The sequence below is a fragment of the Penicillium maclennaniae genome (assembly GCF_028827695.1).
Source record: "Penicillium maclennaniae strain IBT 15551 chromosome Unknown utg000006l:1.0-2513246.0:1.0-2515036.0, whole genome shotgun sequence".
NCBI lineage: Eukaryota > Fungi > Ascomycota > Eurotiomycetes > Eurotiales > Aspergillaceae > Penicillium > Penicillium maclennaniae.
This window is the reverse complement of record NW_026623218.1, coordinates 2,469,426-2,493,606: the sequence shown is the minus strand read 5'-3', so window position 1 is coordinate 2,493,606 and position 24,181 is coordinate 2,469,426. Positions and strand designations below refer to the sequence as shown.

Below are 24,181 nucleotides of genomic sequence, written 5' to 3'. Positions count from 1 at the left end.
TTATCTCTCGACCTTCCAAGTGACGCTCAATCTTAAAACGAGCTATCTGAAAATAGTCTGTTATCAACTTCCTTTCATGTTACCACTTCCAGGATACTCTACATAGCTCTATCATAGTGACAAAAGCAGTCTCTCATCCCAGTACCACTCCTATTAGATTTCTCTCGGGGTGCCATACTTCTTATCTATAGTACGCTCTTATTTTAAGCCACATAGGTCTACGTATGTCTTAAGATAGGTATCTTATAAGCGCCTAGGATCCCTTCCCAGTAAATTATAAAGATCTAGTCCCCCTTTTCGTCCGCTTAGTCGGAGAAATAACGGTATCGGACCGCCTCTAAGGCGGAGAAAGGATAAGAGCGAACCTCCTAGGGTACCACCTCTCGTTCCCCGGAGCTATATAGTTCACTCTAGGAATTATGATTCCTACTCTAGGAATTATAATTCCTACTCTAGGAGCAATCAGTAGCGTGCCTAGGGGCGGGCTATGCCATAGATTATGGGGTCGAATATAGCCCTAGGAACGTAAGGGTCCTACTTATGGGATCTTAAATAGGTAATCAATATCAGATATATAAATTAGAATACGGGCAATATAACTAATTTCTTTATATATAGTGATTTATCTTTACGTTTACCTTATTACAGAAATATGATCTGATCGTTACAATAATTTGGATATATCTATTGCAGGATTACCCCCATAACTGGATCAATCAATCGATCTAGCCTATCATAGGAAATACCACGGTTTAAGCGCATATAGATATTCCCACGAATCAACTGAGCGTAGGATTCTATCTATAGACTTTCTAATAATCATTATAATCGTGGTTAGTCTAGAAGCAACGAGGAAACGTAGTCTTTCGTAGGATATAGGATTTCTAGCGATCATTATAATCGTGCGGTTAGTCTAGGAGCAACGGGGAAACGTGGTACTTCCGAGATTTAAAATTTCCAGGCCATCACAATTACATAGAAGGCTTAGGAGTAGAAACTGTAGATTGTCTACGATCCCGCAGGAGTGGCAGAGTAGGGACACACTGGAGAGTAGGGACGCACTGTCCAGTAGAGACGCACTGGATAGTAGGGACGCACTAGATAGTAGGGACGCACTAGAGAGTAGGGACGCACTGGAGCTGTTTGGGTGGGGCAATAAGCGCGACACAAGTTTTAGTGCAGGGTCCCCTATCGTAGCCCCCTTCGGAGCCAATAAGTCCTAGTCCTCCGAATTTTAAATTTTTAATAGGGTATACCGCTCACGGATACGCATATAGTGTTACGGGAGCACGCACGACGGGCCAATAAGCGGGCGAAGAATTAGGATAAGCACCTCATACTACTTAAGCATAGAGTATAGGGACTAGTACGACATTTTTTTGTTCCTTTAACCGTAGTCCACTAATATAGAAAAGTAATATTTTAGATAATAATATGCTAAAGATTACGCTCGTAATTACTTACCAAAAGTTTAATATCGGAATAGCACCGAACAAGCAGTATTATTATTTATTTATATATAGAGTGGTCATCATTGCGTAAACTGTGATATCATATCTTCCTCCGTTTCCCCTTCTCTTCACTATCCGTCTCATAGCCACCCACACCGCTCCCAGCCACCCAACACGGGTACTAAATATATAAGACAAAATTAGTGAATTTCAACAGAACCTTAAATACATACTCGAGTTATATATCCCATCTTCTAAATGCCTAGCTCTGGCTGCAGAATACGAAGGCTATACGAGTTTGAGCAAACCTCCTATAAGCAATAATTCACAGCTTAGTGGACATCCGTCACAGACAAAGCAGAACTGTTTGGGAACCGGCGATCGCTCATTTACTTAGTAAACTACCCTTTGTCCGAAGAAATTGTTTAGGATAAAGTTCCAATTAACGAGAATAGATAAGTTAGTGCAATTTGTCTTAACTCGGTTTTAAATTTGCAACCCATCCACCCACTCCTATATCACCACATATTTCATGCCTAGTATCTTGAAGAATAGTTTAACAACAAAAATAACTAACCGTTATGCCAACAGTCTTTAGTGCAATTAAGTTGCGCAGCATATATAGTATAAAAGTATTCGTAAACTTACTCCTTCCAATCCTTTCCGCAGCCAAAAATCTTCGCTTTTTATCGCTCCCGATCCACGCTAGTATAGCTGCGCTACTCCAAAACCAGGAGTCGGTTATCTTAAAAGGGGACTAGATATGCGGGAAGTATATGACGAGCCAGTCAGTCTCAATAATTTAATACTTGTGCGGTATCCTGTTCCCTCCGATCAGCTAGGTATCGGAAAGAGGACAGGCAGTTATTAGCTTCAGCAATTGAATATTAATGGATACTAATTAGATTATTAGGGCATTATTAATCTTTTGCAGCATTCACCGGGTCTCAAGTGCCTTGAGCTTTGTGGCCTTAAATTATGCGACCCTGAAGCCTCAACCTGCAGATCAAAAGTGGAGGGAATCCTCGGAGCTCTCAACTCATCCAGCCATACCCTCGCAAACCTCTTTTTGGACGTTCGCGGTATTCAGCTTATCGATAGTGAGAATCCTAAGACCCTGTCATTTGAAAAATTTTGCGTTCTCGAAAATTTGCTGGTACACGAAGACTTGGCCGAAAATATCAAATTCCCTGCCTCTTTGGTTCATCTCATGCTTTACGATTTTGAGAAGCAACCAAAGGCCCCCTTTTTTGGCAACCGCGCCTACCAAGACCTCCCACCAAACATAAAGACCATTTTTAGCTATAGCAGAGAACCAGGCAACCTGCAGCAGAAGCTCAAAGAATTCAATCCTCCCGGAATCAAGATTTCCTTTGAGCTCTTCGATGACAGTCTACCGACAGGCTCTTTCAGAAAACCGAATGCTCCCTCATATTAGCATTTGAATCAAACGGCTAACCGGTTTCGCGGGTGAGTGATCATCGGCCGAGAACTATAACTATGTCACTGAGGAACAAAAATTTGAGGGCTGGAACTTGTGCAGCTTCTATAGGGTATACATTTTGAATAAGATGTTTTCAGGTGTATCTGTTTATAACGTATTTTACCCCTTCACCGCCATTACCCCCTCGCCGCCACCCCATTCTAGGGGCTGGCTAATGAAGCTAGATTAAATTCACGTTTTAGTTTGTGCTAGCGAGATAGATAGATCAGTCTTGAAGCTATAGATATATCAAAAAAATTCCTCTTACTTCTCAGCCTTTTAGAACAGGGAAATTGATAGAAGACATTGTATCGGATTTTACGTAAGTCCGCTTGCGCTTTATAAGTCGTTCCGAGCCCAGCTAAAAATAGAGCTTTAACAAGTACTTTATACTCATTTACACAAGAGAATCTTGGAAACCAAAGCGAGCCAGAAGTGGTGGTAGTGGTAGCAGCTCCATTGCGGTTAGGTCATACACTTGAGATTGCAGGGCTATAGTATGGGAAACATAATCTTCACGCACAGATACAGCCTCGACCTATTGTCTATAGATAGCTCGTAGCCCTGCTTTTGCTTCTTTAAGAGCATTTAAAATTCCCACGTCAGCTAGAGCATAGAGACTGGCTTCCTCCAAGATATATTGTGCTAAGACCCAATTTTCTAGCCCCGCCTCTGCCAGGCTGAGCCTATACTTTGCCTTTGCTGTCTGCTGCGGCGTTATAGCAGGTACTTCTAATACTTATGAGGCGGACTATTTCGCGTGATCCCAAAGTTTAAGCCGAAGGTACATAAGCGCCACATTTGAGTGAAGAGCAATGCGTAGTTTAGGGTTATCGGCAAGATTATTAAGGCGAGTTAAACACTTAGAGTAAAACTTGATAGCTTCCTGGAATTCGCCGCGTCTGGCAGAGTCGTTTCCACACGTCTTTAGGGTGAGAAGCTCTCTCACGATATCATCGGGAAATTAGCGGCATAGTGGGCACCGTCTATCTTAGGCAAGCTATATTAAAATGTACCCTTTATGGTACGAATGGCTGCATAGAAGTATAATAGCGGCCGATTCGGAGCATATTAAGTCGCTACACACTATGTAACTGTTACCCCTTGGAGGCATAGTATTTTTTAAGTTCTGGGATATCGGATAATGGGGTTTAAACTTGTATCTATGCTCTCCCCAGGCAGTCAATTTATGCTGAAAGCTATGCTCCGCCATAAGTTCTGATAGCAAGGTGATTGTGGTCTTCTTTGGATATAGCGAAGTCGGTTCTAGTTAGCTCTGTTTTAAATAACCCCACTCCCTCCCTTCGGGGTCCTAGGTATCAAAATCGCTTGGCTAGTTTGTATCCGCTATTAAGACTTTCCGGATGTAGCTATCCAGCAAAATCGCTATATTGATATCGTATTAACGTAAATCACCTACCGCAAGCATTATTCGCCCTATGGATGCAACGGTGCGGGTGTACAAAGTTTTAAACTATGACTATTCAAAGTGAAGTTAGACTTTTAATCCTACCTACGCTAAAATAACAACAAAGGTGACACGTGACCTCAATATATATTATTGAGGCAGGGTTATGTCGGCCTCGGCCTAGAAACCTCCCGGATACCGGGAAAATGTTTTTTTTTTCTTTTATAAAGTTTGCATATCTAATTTATCACAAGTTATCACTTAAGTCGGGCAATCTTATTTCGCCTTTACCCTAGCAAAGGAAACTTATATCAAAAATAACTAATCAAAGCTCTATAAATACGAATTTCTACGTAAAGGGGAGTTAACACTCAGCATATATTATTGGTGCAACTATAAGCGGTAAAAGGCATATAAGTGTGGAAATAATGCTCTTTGGATATTCTGCCGCCATAGTCACTGGATCGGATAGACTTAGTTACAGGAGCAATACGGGTCCGCCTCACGGCCGATCATAGAAGTGGCCAAGCTACCTATTTCTTCGGATCTATATCCCCCTTATCAGACCCGTATTAGACTGCTAGTTGTCTGTAATTAACGGCCCATAAGAAACATAGCAATAATAATTGGGAGTATCCGTAACGCAACTATTATATAAGATTTAATTTTTATAATTAATTAAAGAGGCGAGTGGGAACGAACGCTGTATTAATTGTCATTAATTATAGTTGGTTATTTTGAGACTCTATGCACGGTTGTCTACATACCTAAAGGTATTTAATACGTAGTCACATTATTAAAATAGCTTAATATCTGAGAATTTAAATCCGTCAATCTGCTTGTGAGTGGCAGAGAGCGGTTGTGACAGAATGCCGTGCTTATTGTAGATGATAAGTGAAGACGCTAATGCTACGCTTTTATTAGTTGGGTAAGTATCGGCTATAGATTTCCTAGTAATAATGGAACTATCTCGTAAGCGAATAAGATGAAAGTTGCCTTATGTATCACCTAAGGCAGAGCGTAGTGAACGCCAGCCAAAAGAGCTAACCTAATCCATAACGGAGCTTTTCGAAATACAGAATAATAGTATATTACTGCTTGGATAGATGGTTATATAGACGTGTGATAGAAGAACCACGGCTCCATAACGCAAGTTAGCAGTAGGATTCGTTACCCGTGACCGTGCCTGTGGTATTTGTTTCACTTAAAGGACGAACGCTATATAATACTGTCCTAATATATGGAGAGGTCCAATTTAGGTCGTCGTGTATACTAGATTTAGAATTGTTTGGATTTGAAGCGGGTGGGATCTCGTGAAAGATCTCACTGCATGAAACCTTCCGGGAGCGCCCCTAGCTTCGTATAAATATTTATCTCTTACGCCTATGTGTTTGCGACACATTTTTGATTGAGATTTTAAGGGCCAAAACTGCTGACCAGTTGCACTTTCACCTATAAGCATGATTCCTAGGTGGTCACCGTGGCTATATAACGTAATTACGTTACTCTTGGGAAAGGCTATCTAATCCAGAACCGACAAGTAAGATCTCCAGAGAGGTTAAATCTTTGCTTCTGGGCTCTCTGGCATTCCTAATTATTGCAAAAAAATAGCCATACTAGCCATTACAGACTCGCGGACTCTTGTGGATTAGGACCCGTATATATCACGTGACTATCATAAGGAAAGTAGATTATAAGTCATTATTACGGTGCTAATATCAAATGATCGTGGGCCGGGGCGGCCTTCGAACATCATTGAATGATTGATGACTGAAGTAAAGCGTGAACATTCGCACTACTTCTTCAAATATCGACATCATATATAAAGATTACGAGTGCGCCCCAGCCTTTACGTGATATAATGGCGGTCTGCGCATCGTGATACGTAATAATATACTGTAATAAAGATTAGAGATAGAAAGTTAAAATCTAAAATAAAAATAATGATAAAAATGAATAGAAATAATAAAAAAAATGTAAATAAAGAAAAAACGTAAAAAAAAAAAGTAAAAAAGAAATATTGAAATGGGAACGGCTCGATGGCTATCTGGCGATGCAGACTGGACAACACACACACACACACACTGCCTGTCTGGTGTAGAGGATGCTGGATGAGGCCGTACTGATGCCCTGTTGCGGCCGTGCGGGATAATCTTAATGCTGCATCATGGATAGAAGAAATTGGGTGAATCCTGAATGAATTGGGTAGATGACTTGTCTCCCTCTAAGTGTGTCTGGAGATGTACTATGCACTGCAGACATTAAATCATGCCTGAGGCCACACATAGGCTCATTATGTCACCAATTCTCCCACTACAATATGTAATAAAGGAAATCAAAATAGAAAAATGAGAATAAATTCAAAAATAATCCTGGACATAGATTTAAAAGGTCAGTAAGAACGCACCAACTTTATGCTTTGCCTCCGCGCCCTTCCAATCTATACAGTGATCCGTGATCTATTAGTAACATCTATCAGTAACAAGTATTTTTCCCCGAATGGATGTCATATTTTGGAGGCAACAATATAGTAGAAAATTGAGATTTAGGTGTCTCTGAATAGTTGTAAAGATAGTCAGTCCACTGGGGGAGTCCTGGAACGATGAGAATACAAGTGAAGAATGTAAGATGTGCCCGATATGGGGTATGATGATATTGAGACTAACGCTGCTTCTCCTAAGAGGATCCAGCGCCTCCTTATTCTGGGGAAGTTTGGGTGGGTGTGCAAGCAGGTAGACGGGGTGATGGACCAACGGTTCCGATAGCAGAAAAGCATCTCCTCCACACTCCCTATACCTCATTGTATCGTTGGCGCAAAAATAAATGGTAATAATATAAATTCTCACTCCTTTATGAATTACTGGAACCTTTTATAGACTGTGGAACGAAATTCTCGTCAGACTCACGTAAGTTGATTTTAGCGCTTTTCAAATCGGCAACAGGGTACAAATTATGATTATCTCTCTCCACCTAACACGCTTCCACCTACGCCTTCTGGCTAGTCTTTCGCCTGCTTCAAAAAGGACCTTATAGACAATTCCGCATATATCCTGATTCCGCGCTACGAGGACGGGATGGAGGTGCAATAGGGCACTAAGCTTCGGCAAGATAAGTCGCGGCGGAAGCCTCGGTACTTAGCTGCACATCAAAGGCTAAAGCGAGCTTTGAACTTACTATTCTGGATCTAGTGACACCTAGCTCGAGGAACATCAGTTATCTTTATAATTGAAGTATTGACTAAGGACAATCATTCGAGAAGAGGAGGGCTCAGTGAATACTTATAACGATTGTGTTTGGAGCCTACGGGATTCTGCTTCTATGATATTGCTTCCCGTCTTGTGACGCCGAGACGAGGCAGGAATAGACACAATCCTCCTCACTCTATAGCTATAAGCCAAGCGACGACGGGATAATAATGTAATCGATGAAATCGCTAATATATAATATACTGGTTAAGAAATAATAACCAGAAACATCATAGATATAATAATTTACGTCTTTCAGGTGGCGGATGATTTGTCGCGTTGTTCCTTTGCTCACAAATCTCTCACTCACTGGTCATTAATCGTCAGCAACTGGGATTTAAGGTAGAAGGATATACTAAAATTAATTAAAATTCGAAACAAGGACTGTGTTAGCTCGCTCGTGAGTCAACAAACTAGACCTAAGAATGACCGTAATATATATAGCCTTTGTAATTGAGGACACCGGGTTTCATCCCTACTGACGAGGCTGCCTTATGGCTGCTATCTAGACTCTTAAAGGGCTTACGTATCAGGGTGAGTGGAACTTATAGATCTAGTACAGTAGCGCTTGGCCTAACCTAACCTACCAGATAATTGAAGGCGAGAAATAAATCGTCGTCGCCAAGTCCGGCATAGTGGTTATTCAAACGTATTAATATAATCACGACCTCGGGATAGCTAAATCCGGAACAAACGGAAGGGCTATTCTTAGCTCAGTATAGTACACAAAGCCTTGTCGGTGGGTTTCGGCTTCTATTAGGCCTATAGTTAACGCGCCATTACTTTTAACCCGAGCAAAAGTCTTCAAGCCCCCAGCGAGGAGACCCCGTATCAACAGGAGGGAATCCCGTGTGCTCTTCCCCAAAAATCTTGCGAAATCGTTGCACTCCCTGCCGCGGTTTCCTCTATCAGGGGCTCAGAATTCATAACGTAGGTGTAGACAGCATCTTTCACTGGTTAGGTCCACCTCAAAATAAACTGGCTAAAAAGATGTTCATTTGGTCATATGAATTTGCCTACCTATAAGTCAGCACGCCACTTTCGTCTCGCCGCATACATGGCTATTCTCCAATCATGATCACCCAGCGAACCTTCACGCACTGTGCAGAAAAGGAAGGTCTGCCGGCATCGTCCAAATATTAGAAACAGGTGGGCAGTGGTTGTGGGTCTCATATAATCCCTAGTAGAGAGGAAGATTTGGCCATCTAAGAATGGAGTAAATCGCGCACCAACCCACGGTGGCGTTGTATGTTTTCATCGTAATATCCGAAAATAATGTCCGAGAGTAGATTTGCCAGCTTTTGATTCGTTTGATGGACCGACCAGCACATTCCAGGGACGGTCGATGGACCACAAGAGTGATGGGCGAGCAGTCTACGGGCCACAGCCCCGCAGGCGCGGGCCTGGAAGCGCAAGAGACGAATAAGGGCCCAAAGAACTGCAACCAAGGCTGACTTCGATTGACAGTAGAGTTTTGACCTGAACGGCCGTGCCGACTTCCGTGGGATGCACATTATCTGGCCTATAAAGAACCAAGGCGATCCCGAATTTGAAATGTAGACATAATATCACCATATTTGTCGGGTGATACATACCAACCAGCACATTACCTTCTTCCCTCTCTAAATCGTCGACATAAGTCAACGTAAGTATTCCCAGTGTCGCTGTGTACCACATGACCTCGGGCATCGGCTAATCAACGGAAAGATGTCTCTCCTGGATCTTCCTCTTGAACTTCTTCTTTGGATAGCAGACAATCTGGACAAAGTTTTACCCTGGTGTGCCTCAATCAAGCAACAAAGGCTTCTTTCCTTCCCTATCTGTATCAATTCAATGTACGACGACAACGCAGCTCAGCATTGCTCTGGGCCGTCCTCAAGGGAAATTCAGAATTTGTGGGAAACATGCTGCGTGATTACCAAGCAGACGTCAACACTACAGATGATGAATCTCGCACACCCATTTTTCATGCCCTTCGCGCTAGCAATGAGACGATCATTGGCATGCTCCTTTCCGATCCGAGAACGGATATCAATTGGCAAGATAAACACAAGCAGACTCCACTTGTATACGCCATGGCCAGGAACCTTTTGTCTGCAGACTCACTTCTATTGAATCTCAAGCCATGTGTGAATACAAGGGATGACAAGAAGCGATCTGCTATCTGGTATGCCGTTGCACATTGCCATGAAAGCCTGGTACAAGCCCTTCTGAAAGGGGGCAGTGTTATACGAACGTCGGACTACAAGAATATCTCACCTATTGGCCTGGCCATTGCCAGAAAAAGCACGAAGATCACCCGAATGTTGCTCCACCATCCAGAGTCTGACACAGGAAAGTGCTTACTGGAAATGACAACGTCAGAGACCATCTGCTCCGCCGGGCTGTAAAGGCGGGACTCCATGATATCATCGCGCTACTCGTTACCCATGGTGCGAATCCGAATAAAAGAGATAGGAATGGCCAGAGCCTCTTGCACCAAGCCGCAGAAAGTGGTGACAAAAAGGTACTTCAACAGTTGCTTACCTATGAACAGACATCCGTCGACGCGAGAGACAGGTTCGGTCGCACCGCCTTCCACATTGCAGCAGAACATGGCCGAAAGTCAATAGCAAATCTTCTATTGACCTGTAATGCAGTGGATATCAATGCCTTGGACGATAATGGAGCAACAGCGCTCTGTTTAGCTGTTCAGGCAGGGCATACAGCCATCGCCTTACAAATTCTCGCAGAAGACCATGTCGATATCAACGTGAAAGGCCAAAATGGCAGGACAGCTCTTCATTCCGCGGCGAGAATAAGAAATGTACCAATCACAGCTGTCCTCCTCGACAATCATGATCTAGATCCGAACATTCGTGACGATGAGGAATGGATTCCCCTCACCCATGCTGCTTCTGAGGGTGACTTACGCATGGTGGAACTATTGCTTACAAGAGAGGATATACAAGTGAACGTGCAACAGGCCCCTCCTCTATTCCATGCTGCGAGAGAGGGTCATCTAGACGTTGTACGTCGATTGCTCCGCCTTGATACCATCAATATCAACCAGCCGTTTTGGAACTCTACGGCTCTCTGTGTTGCATCCGAGATGGGGCACCTTGAAATTACGAGACTACTTCTTCAACACACAACGCCACCCGACGTTAATTTCAAAACTCACATGGGAGACACTGCACTCTCCTTGGCGGCTGGGCATGGCCACTTGGCTATTATAGATCTCTTACTCAAAGAAGAAGGTCTGGATGTCACTGCTAGTGATGAGCTTGGTGAGACCGCATTATGCAAAGCAGCTCGTAAAGGATATGAACAGGTCGTCAAGCGTCTCTTCAAAGACCCTCGGGCAAAATATGGCAATGATGTGAAAGTTGCCATTGAAACAGCTCTTACTTGTAGAATCTCGCTTTATCTTCAAGGTCACTTGAATGAGGACGGCAACTTTCGCTCTTGGTCTTAAACTGGGCTTTTCATATGTTATAGACAGATATCGACTGTGTATATGCAATTTTCTATGGGCTTGGTGTTTTATCATTTGGTTTTGCTTGAAGCTCTTGTATTGTCCTGCGCCGTGAATTGCTGTTTAACCAGTTCCATCAAGCTATACCCAGAAAGGCCTGTTGCCATTTATGAACAGTCCCCCAGTTAGAAGCAACAATTGGCATTGATTGAGGCTTGACCACTCAAGCAAAGTGGCGCAATTATTTGAACGGTTCAGTTATAGTGTTCTAGAATGGAGGTCCTATTGTGTCCTTTTCAACATATTGAATGGTTCTGTCACTCCATGCGTTCTCTTCGATCCAATGGATGGAGCGAAAGTTTTTTGATTTGAAAAGGGATCCAGGACCCACGGCCTTGGTGGTAGGGAGAACCTGCTTGAGGACCGAGAATAGTCATTTGAAGACCGGCTTATATGGATGCTGTTGCTGATTCTTCGAAGTCGAGCGGAAAAAGCAACTGACCACTGACGATTTTCCCAATATGCGTCCGTCCAATCCGCTGGCAATCTTTTCTAATCTGTCACATGAGAATCTCAAGGGATTTGAGCGCGCTCTGACTGAAGCCTTTCCTCGCTTCCGGGAAACGTCGTTTGATGAATCCATCCGCGGCAACAACAAGACCGGGCGGCGTTTTCACAGATGCCACTCTCAAAAATTCACAAAGGTCCTTGTACTCAGAATATGATTCAAGATACAGCTGCTTAGAAAACAGGTTGAGCAGCATACGGAGTATATCAGGTATTTCGTTTTCGGCAACATCGTCTGGGACCGTGTATAGGTAAGTCTATCCAAAGCGGGGAATCCTCGGCTTTGGCGTGGGCCATACAAATGAAGAGTGACGACACGTGATTCTCGTATCTTGAACATGAAATCATTGGCCTCGTAAGGGCTAATGATCATCATGCGCAACTGGGGTGTTCCGTCATCAACAACACGGTTTCGACTTGTCAGGACCCATCTGACAGGACGTTGGAAAGCATCAGCAACAAAGTGTGAGCCCGGGGGAGTCTTGATGGTCCTAACAAAGCCGTTGGAAGCCAGTAGACTGGATGGGAATTGAGATACGTCCAGAAAGCAGGCGGCGGAGGTATTGCACAGCGAGAGGTATGCTGGCTCATAGGCCTCGGAAGGCCTCACAAGAATGCCTGTGGTGACAAATGAAGATATATGTGAATAGATATGGTGTGTTTCGGGTGTAGCCCTTGAAGGCCTCTGAATCTGGCGCTCGCTTTCAACCTCTGGTGCGAGCTCGCGATCCTGTTCCTCTTGAAGGGAGGACAAAGTGTCGAGACCTTCAAACTTGCGGCAGTGCTTCCAAATCACCCTCAGATTCGGGCTAGTATCCGAAGGTCAATTAAATAACGGCCGCGCTTGGTGACCAGGCCAGTATCGCTGTTCAAGAGTTTTGCATTCGGGCTCGAGAAATTCATGGGCTTGTCTCGGCGTCAGATCGGGGCAATCATTTTCGCAGTAAGCTTACCACAATTCCCGTTGGCACTCGAATCGAGTACCCTGGACCGCCCGAAGGGAAATATTTTGTCGGCTGTCAATCCAAGTCTCGGAAATGGCCCAGAGAAGCACGCCGGAGACATTGATTTCAGAATTCTTGTCCTTGCCACTCAAGGCCAGGATATTGGATTTGACCTCCCCTGGAACGCCAAAGACGACAGACTGCCCGTTGCCCAATTTTCTCATTCTCATGCACACTGAAACATAGTCAGTTCTGGATTTGCCTGATATCAAGAATCCAATTTTCGTACCTTGAACCAATTTAATCGATTAGGTCGAGATTCTAAGGTACTAGATAAGTTTCGATTTTTGATAGGGTAGACCACGAGGAGGCACGGGGGCCAATGATCGGGCGAATAACTGTAGTGGATTGTTCACTACAGTTGACAACAGAGTATAGGGATCCGATCAAAAAAAGCCTACTGGTCTCTGGAACTGGGCTCCCATAGTTAACGAAACCCTAGCCTACTGGGACGTATACATCCCACTTACCCCCCATGGGATAGGGACACCTCTTTCCCAATGTCGAAATAGAATTCCCCAGATGTATAGGACCTCACAACCGCATGGGTCCAGTTTCTTTCAAAACGTTGCGTCATGCGCTCCCAGGAATCGTCCTTGGTCATGATCTTGAGATTTTTCGCGTGGAGAAGGATTCGAATATCGCGAAACCCATGCAGACCGGGTCGGCTGATCCTTTCCAAGATCGTCTTCCATACTTCGTGAAGGGCATCCGGAAGAAGGAGATACCACAGTGTCTGCTCTCGAGCGACGGGGTCCACTCGTTGGGAACGGGACTCCACGCCCTGCGCAGTGGCATTAGAGCGGCTGTGGTCGTAGCTGGATCGATAGTGCTGAAGGACCGAGTTTGGATAGTGCCGTGAGATGGCCGGGATCAGAATCTCGTCCATCCAGAGCCGGAAATCGTTATCGCGAAGGCGGCTACACTGCTGCTCTTTCCGATACAGGTGAGGGAGTAACAGACATAGGGACACATCTTCAAAGCCGGCCAGCCGGCCAAAGGTATAGTGGGGCACTTGGTGAATCGGCCGCCGTATGTAATGAGCTCGTCCGTCGGCATCGTAATAGGAGACGGGAGTCGAGTTCAAATGGAGACTGGATTGAACATCGGAGACGGCCATCTGGGTTGGATGCCACCGGATGCCTTGTCGGGCAACGGCCAGGCTGGTGGGGAAGCCAACAACGCTATCGATGTCAAACGTCACGGAAGGTACCCCGGTCGGCTCATCTTCGGACGCAAGACAGATATGAAGCGGACTGGACGTCGATGCATGCGCGGGAGATATTCCATTGTATACCTGCCTCTTCCGGGCCGCGGTTGTTGGGCCAGCCAGGTTGTCTCCTCGTTTGGTCAACTCGTCTCGACTCAAAACGTCTGGGTATGGGTTCCCAACCTGCACTTGGCGGAGATAGTGCTGCAGACCCCAGTGCTCGACATGCTGTTCCTCATGATCTCTCTTAGCTTGTTCGTGGCAGTCACTGCAGCAGCCATGTTGTTTGACCAGCTGATCAGCGAGCCGCTTACCAAGTTCACGAATCTGGGTTGACGTGGTGATCCCCTCATCACGGCCTGGTCCGAGCGTAGACGAGCGCCTGGTCTGGGATACACGCCCAGTATCAATATTGCCTAGGTCCCAGTGCTCCTCGGTAGGATCGGGAGTCGGAACCCCGGCGCCATCATCTTCTTCCGTCAGTCCTCCCACCATTGGGATTTCATCAGGGGGAGGAAAAGTCCCAACGGGTCATCCTCAAAAATGGGAAGGGGATCATCATCAGGAGCCAGCACAGCGCTTTCTGGCGGCGGTGGGAGAATAGAAGCCACAACCTGTTCCTGCCTCTCGCAGGACGGGCGAGCGAGGTCGGGTTCCCTGGGTGTGAAGTGCTCAGTCTCGGCAATCATTGCCGGGCCAGAGAACGGCGTAGTCGCTGACGGTTCTGACTCTCGGCTGCGAGCCTGTTCGATGGCCCTCGCCTTCTGACGTTGAATCCGTTGCCTCGCATCTTGCTGCCGCTTTTCCTCGGTGGATGCATACTTGCGGGGTCGACCTCGTCTCTTGGGATGATTAGTATCATCTACCATGCTGATTTATGGTGGCGTCTAAGCTTCAACGCTTGAGTGGACTGATGTCAAGCAACGCTGGAAGAGCAAAATGGGCTTAGACTATGCCTGCACGCGCTGGAATTCAGACCGTACACATGCTGCGATCCCTGATGGATAGTGTTGAATCTGATTATTGGTCGCGCGACCTGGATCCTTGCCTGCTGTAATGAAGGAGTCGACCAGAGACCTGGTCTACAAGGGGCTCACAAGGACTAAATGGGAAATAGATCTATCAATAAAGGTGGGGCTGGCATTGGAGTTACAGGTTCTTACCATTGGCTGTATCTTCATGTCCAGAAAATTCGTGATTGGAGAAACCCCGTGTCCAGAAAATTATGAATGGCTAATTTCTCCAGCGCCCCACTTCATCTTTGTTCAGCGAGTCCAAGTCCGCAAGATATCGTCAACTTTGACGCACCTTTACAGCACAACGGGCTCATTGAGATATTTGGAGCTGTAATGTAGGTTCCAAAATTAGTACTACTATCTGCAGGTGTATTTTGGGTTAACAATTATTGATGTTGTGTCGCGGTCGAGTCGTCAAATTGCTAATGGTAAGTCGTTCATCGGAAAATAAACCTTCCGGGAACGCATTTTGCTGACATAAGCCGTTTGAACTCCTCGTAAATTAATGACGAATGCGCGATCTGCCTAATGCTGAACCCTTCCTGCTGCTCCTATCAATCCTCACCACGCTCGCTATCCGTCAAAGAACCCCTTCACCTTTAATCTCGGGCCGCCAACATGCGGTTTACACTCTGTACTGTTGACGCTGATGACGCTGAGCTCCTGGTACGAAAATGCGATTTTCCGGCGATGCAAGATAACCCGTTGCATCTCATAATGTTTCCCAACTCGTGTAAGGAAACAGAAGAAGAAGAAATAAAGTGGACAGTTGAGGCATTACGAGAGACTTTCAAAACACAACCAGCAGGGTTTCGCAAGATCTGCTTAGAGGACGGCACACCTGTTGGATTTGCTGGATGGAACTTAGAACAGACTACACCAATGGATTGTACCTCCAACAGTCGAATTGCTTCAAAAGAGAGGAAGAAGCCAAATAATTACCCCAAACGCGATTATTGGCATCCAGACACCTTAGACGTGTAAGCTTGGTTGGGAGTTTCGCGATTGCTAAGGAAGGAAAAGATAAGGGTTCTCTGCAATCGCAAGAATATCTGGCGTAAGTTTGATGATGCGAGGACAGCCATGTGAGTCTATTCTAATTCATCTCTTACAGGTCTCACTATGATATCAGTGGATCCGGAATATCAGCGCCAAGGTATAGGCTCTATGCTAGTACAGTGGGGCTGTGAAGAGGCAGATTCACATGGACGAGATTCTTTTTTAATATTTTCTCCAGCGGGTATACGCTTGTACACTAAGTTTGGATTCAAACCTGTTGGGGAAGTCCATACATCAACAGGCACATTCACAAGCATGTTTAGAGAGGCAACCACGGAACCAAGTCAACCAGACGCAATACGGATGGTGGCAGAGAAAGGAGACTTTTTGATTTGGAGGCCATTTTTCCTATTTGTATTCGCTATTTTCCCTCTTTTCTTTGTCCTAACACATTATTATTTCATGCAGGAGCAATGTAGTGGCAGGTCGTCATGCTTGACCCCTTTCTTGATATCTCTTCGGTGTTTATACTCTGGAATAATCCATGCCTCATCTATTGGTCCTATACACATTTTGACATAACCGAATCACTTGCAGGAATACCACTCTGACAGTGGAAATGAATATCTAGCAGAGTCAAAAGAGTAGCATTTCTTCAAAGTGTTCGATTTTCACGCCATAAGCTGCCCCAAGCTCCCGTTCTCAAGCCTCAAAAATGGAAATGAAGTTATCATTGCCCGGGACGTCTCAATCGCATGTCAAGAAAGGAGCCAGAAAGTAAGTTGCGAGGGGCATGTATCCTGATAAGCTCTCCCAAACGTGAAATTTGCGAAGACTGTCTGCTATTTAAAGACCGGGTGAACAGGGTTTCAGGCCTGTCGATTGAGTTACGTGAGTGTACATCGTGATATACTATAGCGCTGGGAGCAATTTGATTAATCTTCATTCTATCAATTGGGGGGGTTTTGAAATCTGGTAGATTCGAATTAGGGTTGGGCAAAGTTATCTCACCGAATAATGATTAATTAAGGTCAAGATCATAACGTCCTAAGAATTTCCAATTTTGAAAGGGCATACTGCTCACGGACACGCCCACAGTGCTGCGGGAGCACGCACGACGGGCCAATAATCGGGCGAAGAATTGGGATGAGCACCTCACCCCAGTTAAGCATAGAGTATAAGAGACAAAGCCGAGAAACAGCTGACACGACGTTGGGCTTAAACACATTCGGACAAGCCATGGGAGATCTACAATTCAACCCCGACAAACGATCGAGCCTTACGAGATATCGCAGTGAAAATCACAATGGATAATCTTACGACGCTGAGAACTGATGATGAGAAGACTGCTGGGTTGATTTTTCAAGACAGTCTGTTGGACAGAGTCCCACGGTTTTGTTACGACTTGCTTGTGGCCATTATGAACAAAACAGTGTCTGATTGGGCCTGGCCGGAAATATGCAAGAAGAATTTGGCCTCGTGAAAGCCCAATTTGTACTTTATGAAGCGGCAAAAAATACCATTGTCCTACCACTGTCCTCCATTGCATAGAAGTTATTCTTTCACATCTTTCGGGGCTCCTTTACCCTTCAGATATCGCTGAAAATATGTGATACTTGAGTGGATCCCGTTGTCCCAGAGGCTGGTTCCTGCCAGAATAGGTGGAGTACAGGTAGGAGTCATGTGGACAGCTGATAGAGAGTGAGAGACGACTCTAGGCCCGCAATTGGGGATAGACGGCTACCTCGTATCATTTGAATCATTATGATTTAAATGCAAGCTCTCTCTCAGGCACCAGTGATCTGAATACTTCATATTGATATGAGATGGCAAGTTTCCCTTTTGCCGCTGTCATCTTCAGAGCAGGCAGAAGATGTTTCAGTCTTGAAGAGCGAGGCGCTCTTTTATGGTATGAATGGCATTCTGAACCATGTCGACGATTCACCTTAGGCAATCTGAGAGCTTCTACTTAGTGGTAATATACCGTCCTAGGCGTTGTCATGATTTAAAATCCATGAATCTTTTTGATGGGGCACGATCGGTCACCCCATCTTGAACCAACCTCGTCACCGATCACCAGTAATCCCTAAGCTCACCTCGCCACCAGCACCTGACTAACACTTTCCGTTGCGAGAGGTGCGTGACATGATTAATGAAAGTCAAAAGATCTCTGAGAGTCCGGCAACGGATCTAGCTTTAAGATCGAATGTGGGCCAGGTTTTGCGGCGATCAAACAGGACACATTAACAGTACCCGGTTGCACCCACCGCGTCCTGGTAAGGGGCCATTTCGGGATTCTAGAGACGGCAACTGGAATTATTGTTGGCAACGCATAATTTGCCGAAGGTGCTTTAGACCCAAGATGAAGTCCAAGGAGCCGTAGTATCTATCGAAACATCACCATCCCAAGGGCCCAGCGTATCTCTGTTTGGTTATATGCCCCCGTCTGACGGCTCCAAATTCGACGGCTAGCAGTGATATTCTGTGGGTGCCAGATTCGGCTCCCTCGGTATCTGGACGTTGCAGGGAGCAAAGAGAATCTTCGCCGAGCACCTCTTGCAACAAGTAGCAAAAGTAGGAGAATGATATATCAACTGGGCCAACCGCGAATAATATACAGAGGAAGAGGGATAGTCATGACAAGCATATCGCTTCCTTAGCATGGGATGTGGTCATCTACAGCACCGGATTTCAATTAGCTGAAACACTACTGTCGCCAAACGCTAATCCTCTTTCGGATTTGGGCCGCTCTTCTGATCAGCGGGTCGCAATCCACCAACCATTGAGGATACCCTCCCGTGATCCACAACCAGGGACCACTAAACTACACGACCGGTTGTTTAGCGGACAAATCAGTCACGAAAATGACGCCAATGCAAAGTTGTAGTTAGAGCCCGACCTCTTACAAAGGGCCCCAATCATTTGTTAGCCTACGTGATTATAGGCAAGCAGTTGAAAAGTGCAATTCGATGATAGTCTTCGATTTAAGAGGGGATTCCCGCCTCGGTACATTAGACAAAGCCTACAAAGCCTATCAGCCCTGGCCGATCATGCGGTGTACTCTAGACTACCAGGAAGTTCTTCTACGCATATATTCGCATCAATGGAAGCCTGTGCATCTTGCGGCTCGATGTGCTTTGGAGTTGATTGGTCTCCACTACCTGATTCATTGGGATCACTGCATCTGCTTAACTGAAATCGCAAAGCACAATCTGGAAAACGGTCCTCAACTTCTTGTATCATGGTGACTTATGATCAAGCTTATTTTGAGAATGAATAATAATTTCGTTCAAGGTAAACAGGATTCGATGAACAACGTGCTTTCTCGTCGGATGCCTTGGCCATGCATGTCCGCAGACTCATGTAGTGCTCCAAATATTCCTTTTTAGGGGGGGGTTGGATCTTGACTTAGCCTCTAGAAATGATATGCCGAGCACTACTACCGCTTTTGATTCAGCTTCCGCCGCTTATTGCCACCCGCATCACCCTTGAGTTTGAACTCATCGGCGTAAACTTGGAAGAACTCCTCAGGTTCTTGAGGATGGGCACCAGTGATATCATGGAAAGCTGTTGTCGAGATGTAGTTGGTCTTTCCCTCTCGAACAAGAGAGTAATACTCAATTAGATACTGTAGCTCGGATTCATCACTGGCTGATTGAGCGCGAAGGACCCGTTTGGCCTCAGCCCTATGCTGCCTCAGTAATGTTACAGATGGCCTACCCACTTTACTCACTCAGATATGTCTTCGAAAGTCATTTCCTGTCCTAGTGCTTGAGTTGCAGCAGTAGCAAGCTCGTCACCAGTCGCAAGCATTGGCCCTATTAATGTAAGGGCTTATTCTCGGTATATAAGGCGTATCTTACCTGTCAAAACGATCAATTGACCGCGGTGTTTGTCGCTGAAGCCGTGCTTGCCTTTGCCGGAAAGAACGTGTGCTGCAATCTGAGCAACATCCTATATAGTATGAGCTCACATAACATTCTGATTATAGATTACAGACAACACACCCCGAGAGCAATTGGCGCAAATTTATGCTGTTTTCCAATTGGGAGAGGAATGACCCCTTCTTCCTGTGCCTGTTTGGAATATAGGAGGAGATTCTCGGCGTAGAATCCAGCCCTATGCTAGAAATTAGCGACAGTATACCATAGCGAGTGAGGACCACCCTACCGAATTACAACCGGAGAATGTCCGGTAGAAGTCTTTGACTCTCCCTTACAAGACAGGACGTGGCTTTCGAGGTCAATGAACTCTCGTAGTCTAGGTTGACGATCCCGTTCGGCAAGGTCACAGCCCGCAGAGCTGATAAAGCAAACGTTAGGCACATTAGCTTTCTTAGCAGCATCTATTAGCTCCGTAGTGATATCGAATTTGGATTCGTGCGCTGGGGGAATAAGGCACAACGTGTCTGCATCAGCCTCGCGCAGGGTCTCGACCATATCCTTCACTCGCCCAGGCTTGTGCGGAACGATCTTGGCGCCGAGCTTGGCCAGCTCCTTAGCGGATTCAGACTCAGGATGAAGTGTGAGACCAACAACCGACTTGATTTGTTTTTTGAAACCATCATCTGTTAAGATGAGCTCGGCAATAGCGAAGCCAGTGTGACCATCCACTGCGGTAATACAGAGATTGCGCGACATTGCGATAATTTTAAATAATAGTAATAGAGTGATCCGGGTAATGCCTACCCAAGTCGATGAAGTAAGGGCGGGCGGTTATGTATTCCTAATAAACGGGGATGACGTCATACAGAAAGCCTGTTTATCATTAGACCAAGATCCATTTCGTATGCTGGCGGTCATGGAAGATCCCATGGTCGAAGAGTTCCTGTAACATGGACAAGGCCATGTCGTCAAGCGCGGTGCTTGGTTTCCGCCTATGCCAGCTCGTTGACATCATGTCCCGTACCTTGCACACAGCATCGGAAATTCTAGCAGCATGGCCAGCCGGCTTCGGCGGGGAAGACACTTCGCTTAGTCTTACATATAGGCAACCAGGATGCAGCTGAGCTCGAGAATTGGAAAACCTGAGTTCTAGAATTGGCCGACCGCCTTCCTGACTGGGTATGGTATCTAAGACTGGCGGTATCCACTTTAATATCTTAGTATATACGTTACTTTCGGTCTTACCTTCTTCTATACTCTATTCCCTTATTACCCCCTATTAGCCTTAGTAAATATCCCTTTTCCGGAATATCTAGCAGATATCTAGTAGATATTTAGTAGGAATTGCAAGACAAGTTCGCCATGGCCTGTGCCTATGTGTTCTATAGTTTCTTCCCTAAAAGGAGACACTATGGAGTAGCATCGCTCGTTCAAACCGTTTTGAGGCGTTTGGTATGTAATACAGAAAGACAGCTCGGCCATCAAATCAGGAACTTGCGTTGAGGTGACAGTTTGAAAATAAATGTCCAGGCCAGCTTCAGAAGCAGTGAGAACGTCTATTTCCCCGTAGATTGACCACCTTTGCTGTTCGATTTGGAGCCTCCGGTAAATCGTATCTAAGGGGACCATGTTGCCACCTAACGCAGCTATGATGAGGAGTAGCTTGTAGGAATCCGGAGAATTTTCTGGCATCGCTAAAGACATAGCGCTGGATTCAACCGCAGAACAGCCCGGTGCCTCGTGGGGACTGTCATAGTCGCTTTCATCGCTTGATCTCCAGTTGGGCGAGATTCTTTTCCGCTTTAAGGAGGCTAAAGGAGCATCTATTATTCATAGAGTGAAATTAGCAACATGAATATCAAGACGGCACGAGTTAATCACTTACGAGGTGAAGTGTATCCTTTGTAGTCCATGTACTGCTCGTCAAGCCGCGTGTAAGTTTGATCGATTCTGGAGAGTCGGAGCATCCGACATTTTGAGTCTCTGGAGTGTTCCCCGCATTCGCGGTGCCATCTTCCTGTGCAGGCTTCAGAATAGAGACACTGCTTGAACTCGCTGTCGTGGTTCGAGATTGTGCATTCGTGCGCTCAATAGCAGTACTTTCGTTAGGTTCAATCTGGGGGATGATTGGGGAACCGCTTTCCAACAAAAGGATACAAAATTCTTCGTTATTCAAACTAGATTCCGGATCTGAAGATAACTGTAGTGTCTTTGGATGCGAGTCTGTACTATATTAACCATTTGACAAACCATTGTGCTTTGGCAATCCAAGGCAAACTCACCTGAAAGGATGCCGGCGGCTTCTGCTTCAAGAGCCCCGCAATAAAAGTATCCTCTTTTATGTATGAAGCATCTAAGTATGTGTATGATGTCTTTGAATTTGAATTTTTCAAGTGTGGGTGTGGAAAAGCTGTAGATTACGAGCAATGCGTGCGCTAGACCGAAGTGCTCATATACCGGCCTTAGCATCGTCTCGTTGCGGTTGCGGGCCTGCTCCTTCTGTGAACCTGTTATGGGTTTCAGGTCGTGAGCGCCCCCCTCGACGTATTCCAACAATAACTTTGAAAGTGAACTTTGCTTTTTTAATTTGCGACGTTTATCAGCATCCAGCCAAGCGGCCAGGCCTCCTGAGCTTATTTTATCCACTGTACTTACGAGGCATTGCTCGATCTGATGTGCCTTCTTTTCTTCTTCGCACTCTCTGGCTGTGGCTGGCGGTCGACTGGGAAGACACTCCGTTTGTGAAGAAGTGCTCGTCTGCCCATTGGCCCTGGAACGCTCACAGGCCACGTATTTTTGAAAAAACAACAAGCTATTTTCCACCTCGACCAACTGGTTGGGGAAAAGCTTGAGCTCATCATTAAGCGATATCCAGGAGTACGGCCTCTCTTAACTTTTTGGATGATTTGCCCCCACTAAGACCCCTACGGTAAGCATGACTGAGCAGATAGCTCAAGGAGCTGTATGGACGGGGGAGTTGGAAATGGGCGGAGGGTTGGAAATAGACGGGGGGTTGGAAATGGACGGAGGGTTGAAAGTGGACGCAGGGTTGGAAAAGGACGCAGGGTTGGAAATGGATGGAGGGTTGGAAAGGAACCGGGGATTGGAAAGGAACTCCAAAAGTAATTATCCCCTAAATATAATATTTAATATAATATTAATATAGGTAATATATACCTAGTAAATATTAATATATACCTAATATTATATATAAAGCTAGCTAAGTAAGCTAAATAGTGAAATGGGAACGGCTCGATGGCTGTCTGGCGATGCAGACTGGACAACACACACACACACACTGCCTGTCTGGTGTAGAGGATGCTGGATGAGGCCGTACTGATGCCCTGTTGCGGCTGTGCGGGATAATCTTAATACTGTATTATGGATAGAAGAAATTGGGTGAATCCTGAATGAATTAGGTAGATAACTTGTCTCTCTCTAAGTGTGTCTAGAGATATACTATGCAATACAGATATTAAATTATGCCTAAGGCTATATATAGGCTTATTATGTCACCAGTTCTCTCACTATATATTACCCCTCCCTATAAAATTAACTGTCCTATAGTTAAGCGCAGTTAATTTAGAATACCTAAGCCACTTTAACAAAAGTAAAGAAAGATAGGACTAGAATACCTATTCCCTATCGCCGCGGATATTATATCTCTTCCTCGTTATTATTATCCTCCGGAGGTACAATTTCTGGATTAGGGGGACTAATATATAGTCCTAATACCTTACGGTAGAAGAAGGAATCTTTCCCGAATACTAACTTTTCCGCCTTAATTATATCTCTAAATAATTAGGCGTATATTTACTACGCCTTCTTCCTTTATAAGATAATATAGGCGGTTACTATAGCTTTATTCGGTCCGAAGAGGATATCTAACTTAGCCGATATACTAAGGTCTGTCTAGCGGCTATAACTAACTAAGTATTTAGAGATTAAACCTTCCCCGCGGAATCGTAGCGCTATAGGGAATATATACTGTAGATAGCTATATATATTACTCGTAAGCCCTAATAGAGTTCTTAGAGCTTACGTGAGGTCTTAGTGTGCCGCAGACACTTCTTCCTACGTACCGGACTCTAGAGTATTTAGAGTTAAGTGGTTATCTCTAATATATATAAACTATTGGAATATAGACCAATGCTACATAGAAAGATCTATCCTTATATTCAACATATAAGATCAGCATTGCATTGATCACGTGACCAATTTGGGGCCTTCTATCAGAATGATATTTTGACCACTTCTGATTCTGGTCCGCGGCCCTCCCCCGAACGATAGGCGGGACCATTTTCCTTCAGAGGTAAATGGTCCGCCTTCAGGCATGAATGGTCCGTTCCTTCGGAGGTGCCTTCGGGCATATCTTGCCTGCGGACTTCGACCATAGTCTTCGGACCTCGGTGAACAGACTTCGACCCTCGGTCCCCTCAAGGATAGGCGGACCACTT

The 24,181-nt window shown here is 45.3% G+C and overlaps 4 protein-coding genes across 4 annotated transcripts; 1 reads left to right on the top strand and 3 right to left on the bottom strand.

The window, feature by feature from the left end:
- Positions 1-9,491: 9,491 nt before the first annotated feature.
- On the top strand, positions 9,492-11,044 carry N7477_007208 (ankyrin repeat domain-containing protein; the record flags this gene model as incomplete). Its single annotated transcript, XM_056968871.1, is given in 2 exon segments — positions 9,492-9,910; positions 9,922-11,044. 2 exon segments carry the CDS (start codon positions 9,492-9,494, stop codon positions 11,042-11,044), a joined length of 1,542 nt encoding a protein of 513 aa, XP_056821667.1.
- A 560-nt stretch (positions 11,045-11,604) lies between these two features.
- Positions 11,605-12,779, bottom strand: N7477_007207 (uncharacterized protein; the record flags this gene model as incomplete). The annotated part of the gene is made up of 3 exons (XM_056968870.1): positions 11,605-11,868; positions 11,928-12,420; positions 12,565-12,779. The coding sequence occupies 3 exons, from the start codon at positions 12,777-12,779 to the stop codon at positions 11,605-11,607; spliced, it is 972 nt and encodes a 323-aa protein (XP_056821666.1).
- Positions 12,780-13,081: 302 nt separating this feature from the next.
- Positions 13,082-14,320, bottom strand: N7477_007206 (uncharacterized protein; the record flags this gene model as incomplete). The annotated part of the gene is made up of 1 exon (XM_056968869.1): positions 13,082-14,320. One exon carries the CDS (start codon positions 14,318-14,320, stop codon positions 13,082-13,084), a length of 1,239 nt encoding a protein of 412 aa, XP_056821665.1.
- A 4,959-nt stretch (positions 14,321-19,279) lies between these two features.
- Positions 19,280-20,480, bottom strand: N7477_007205 (uncharacterized protein; the record flags this gene model as incomplete). Its single annotated transcript, XM_056968868.1, has 5 exons — positions 19,280-19,526; positions 19,574-19,658; positions 19,704-19,794; positions 19,848-19,959; positions 20,011-20,480. 5 exons carry the CDS (start codon positions 20,478-20,480, stop codon positions 19,280-19,282), a joined length of 1,005 nt encoding a protein of 334 aa, XP_056821664.1.
- Positions 20,481-24,181: the final 3,701 nt, after the last annotated feature.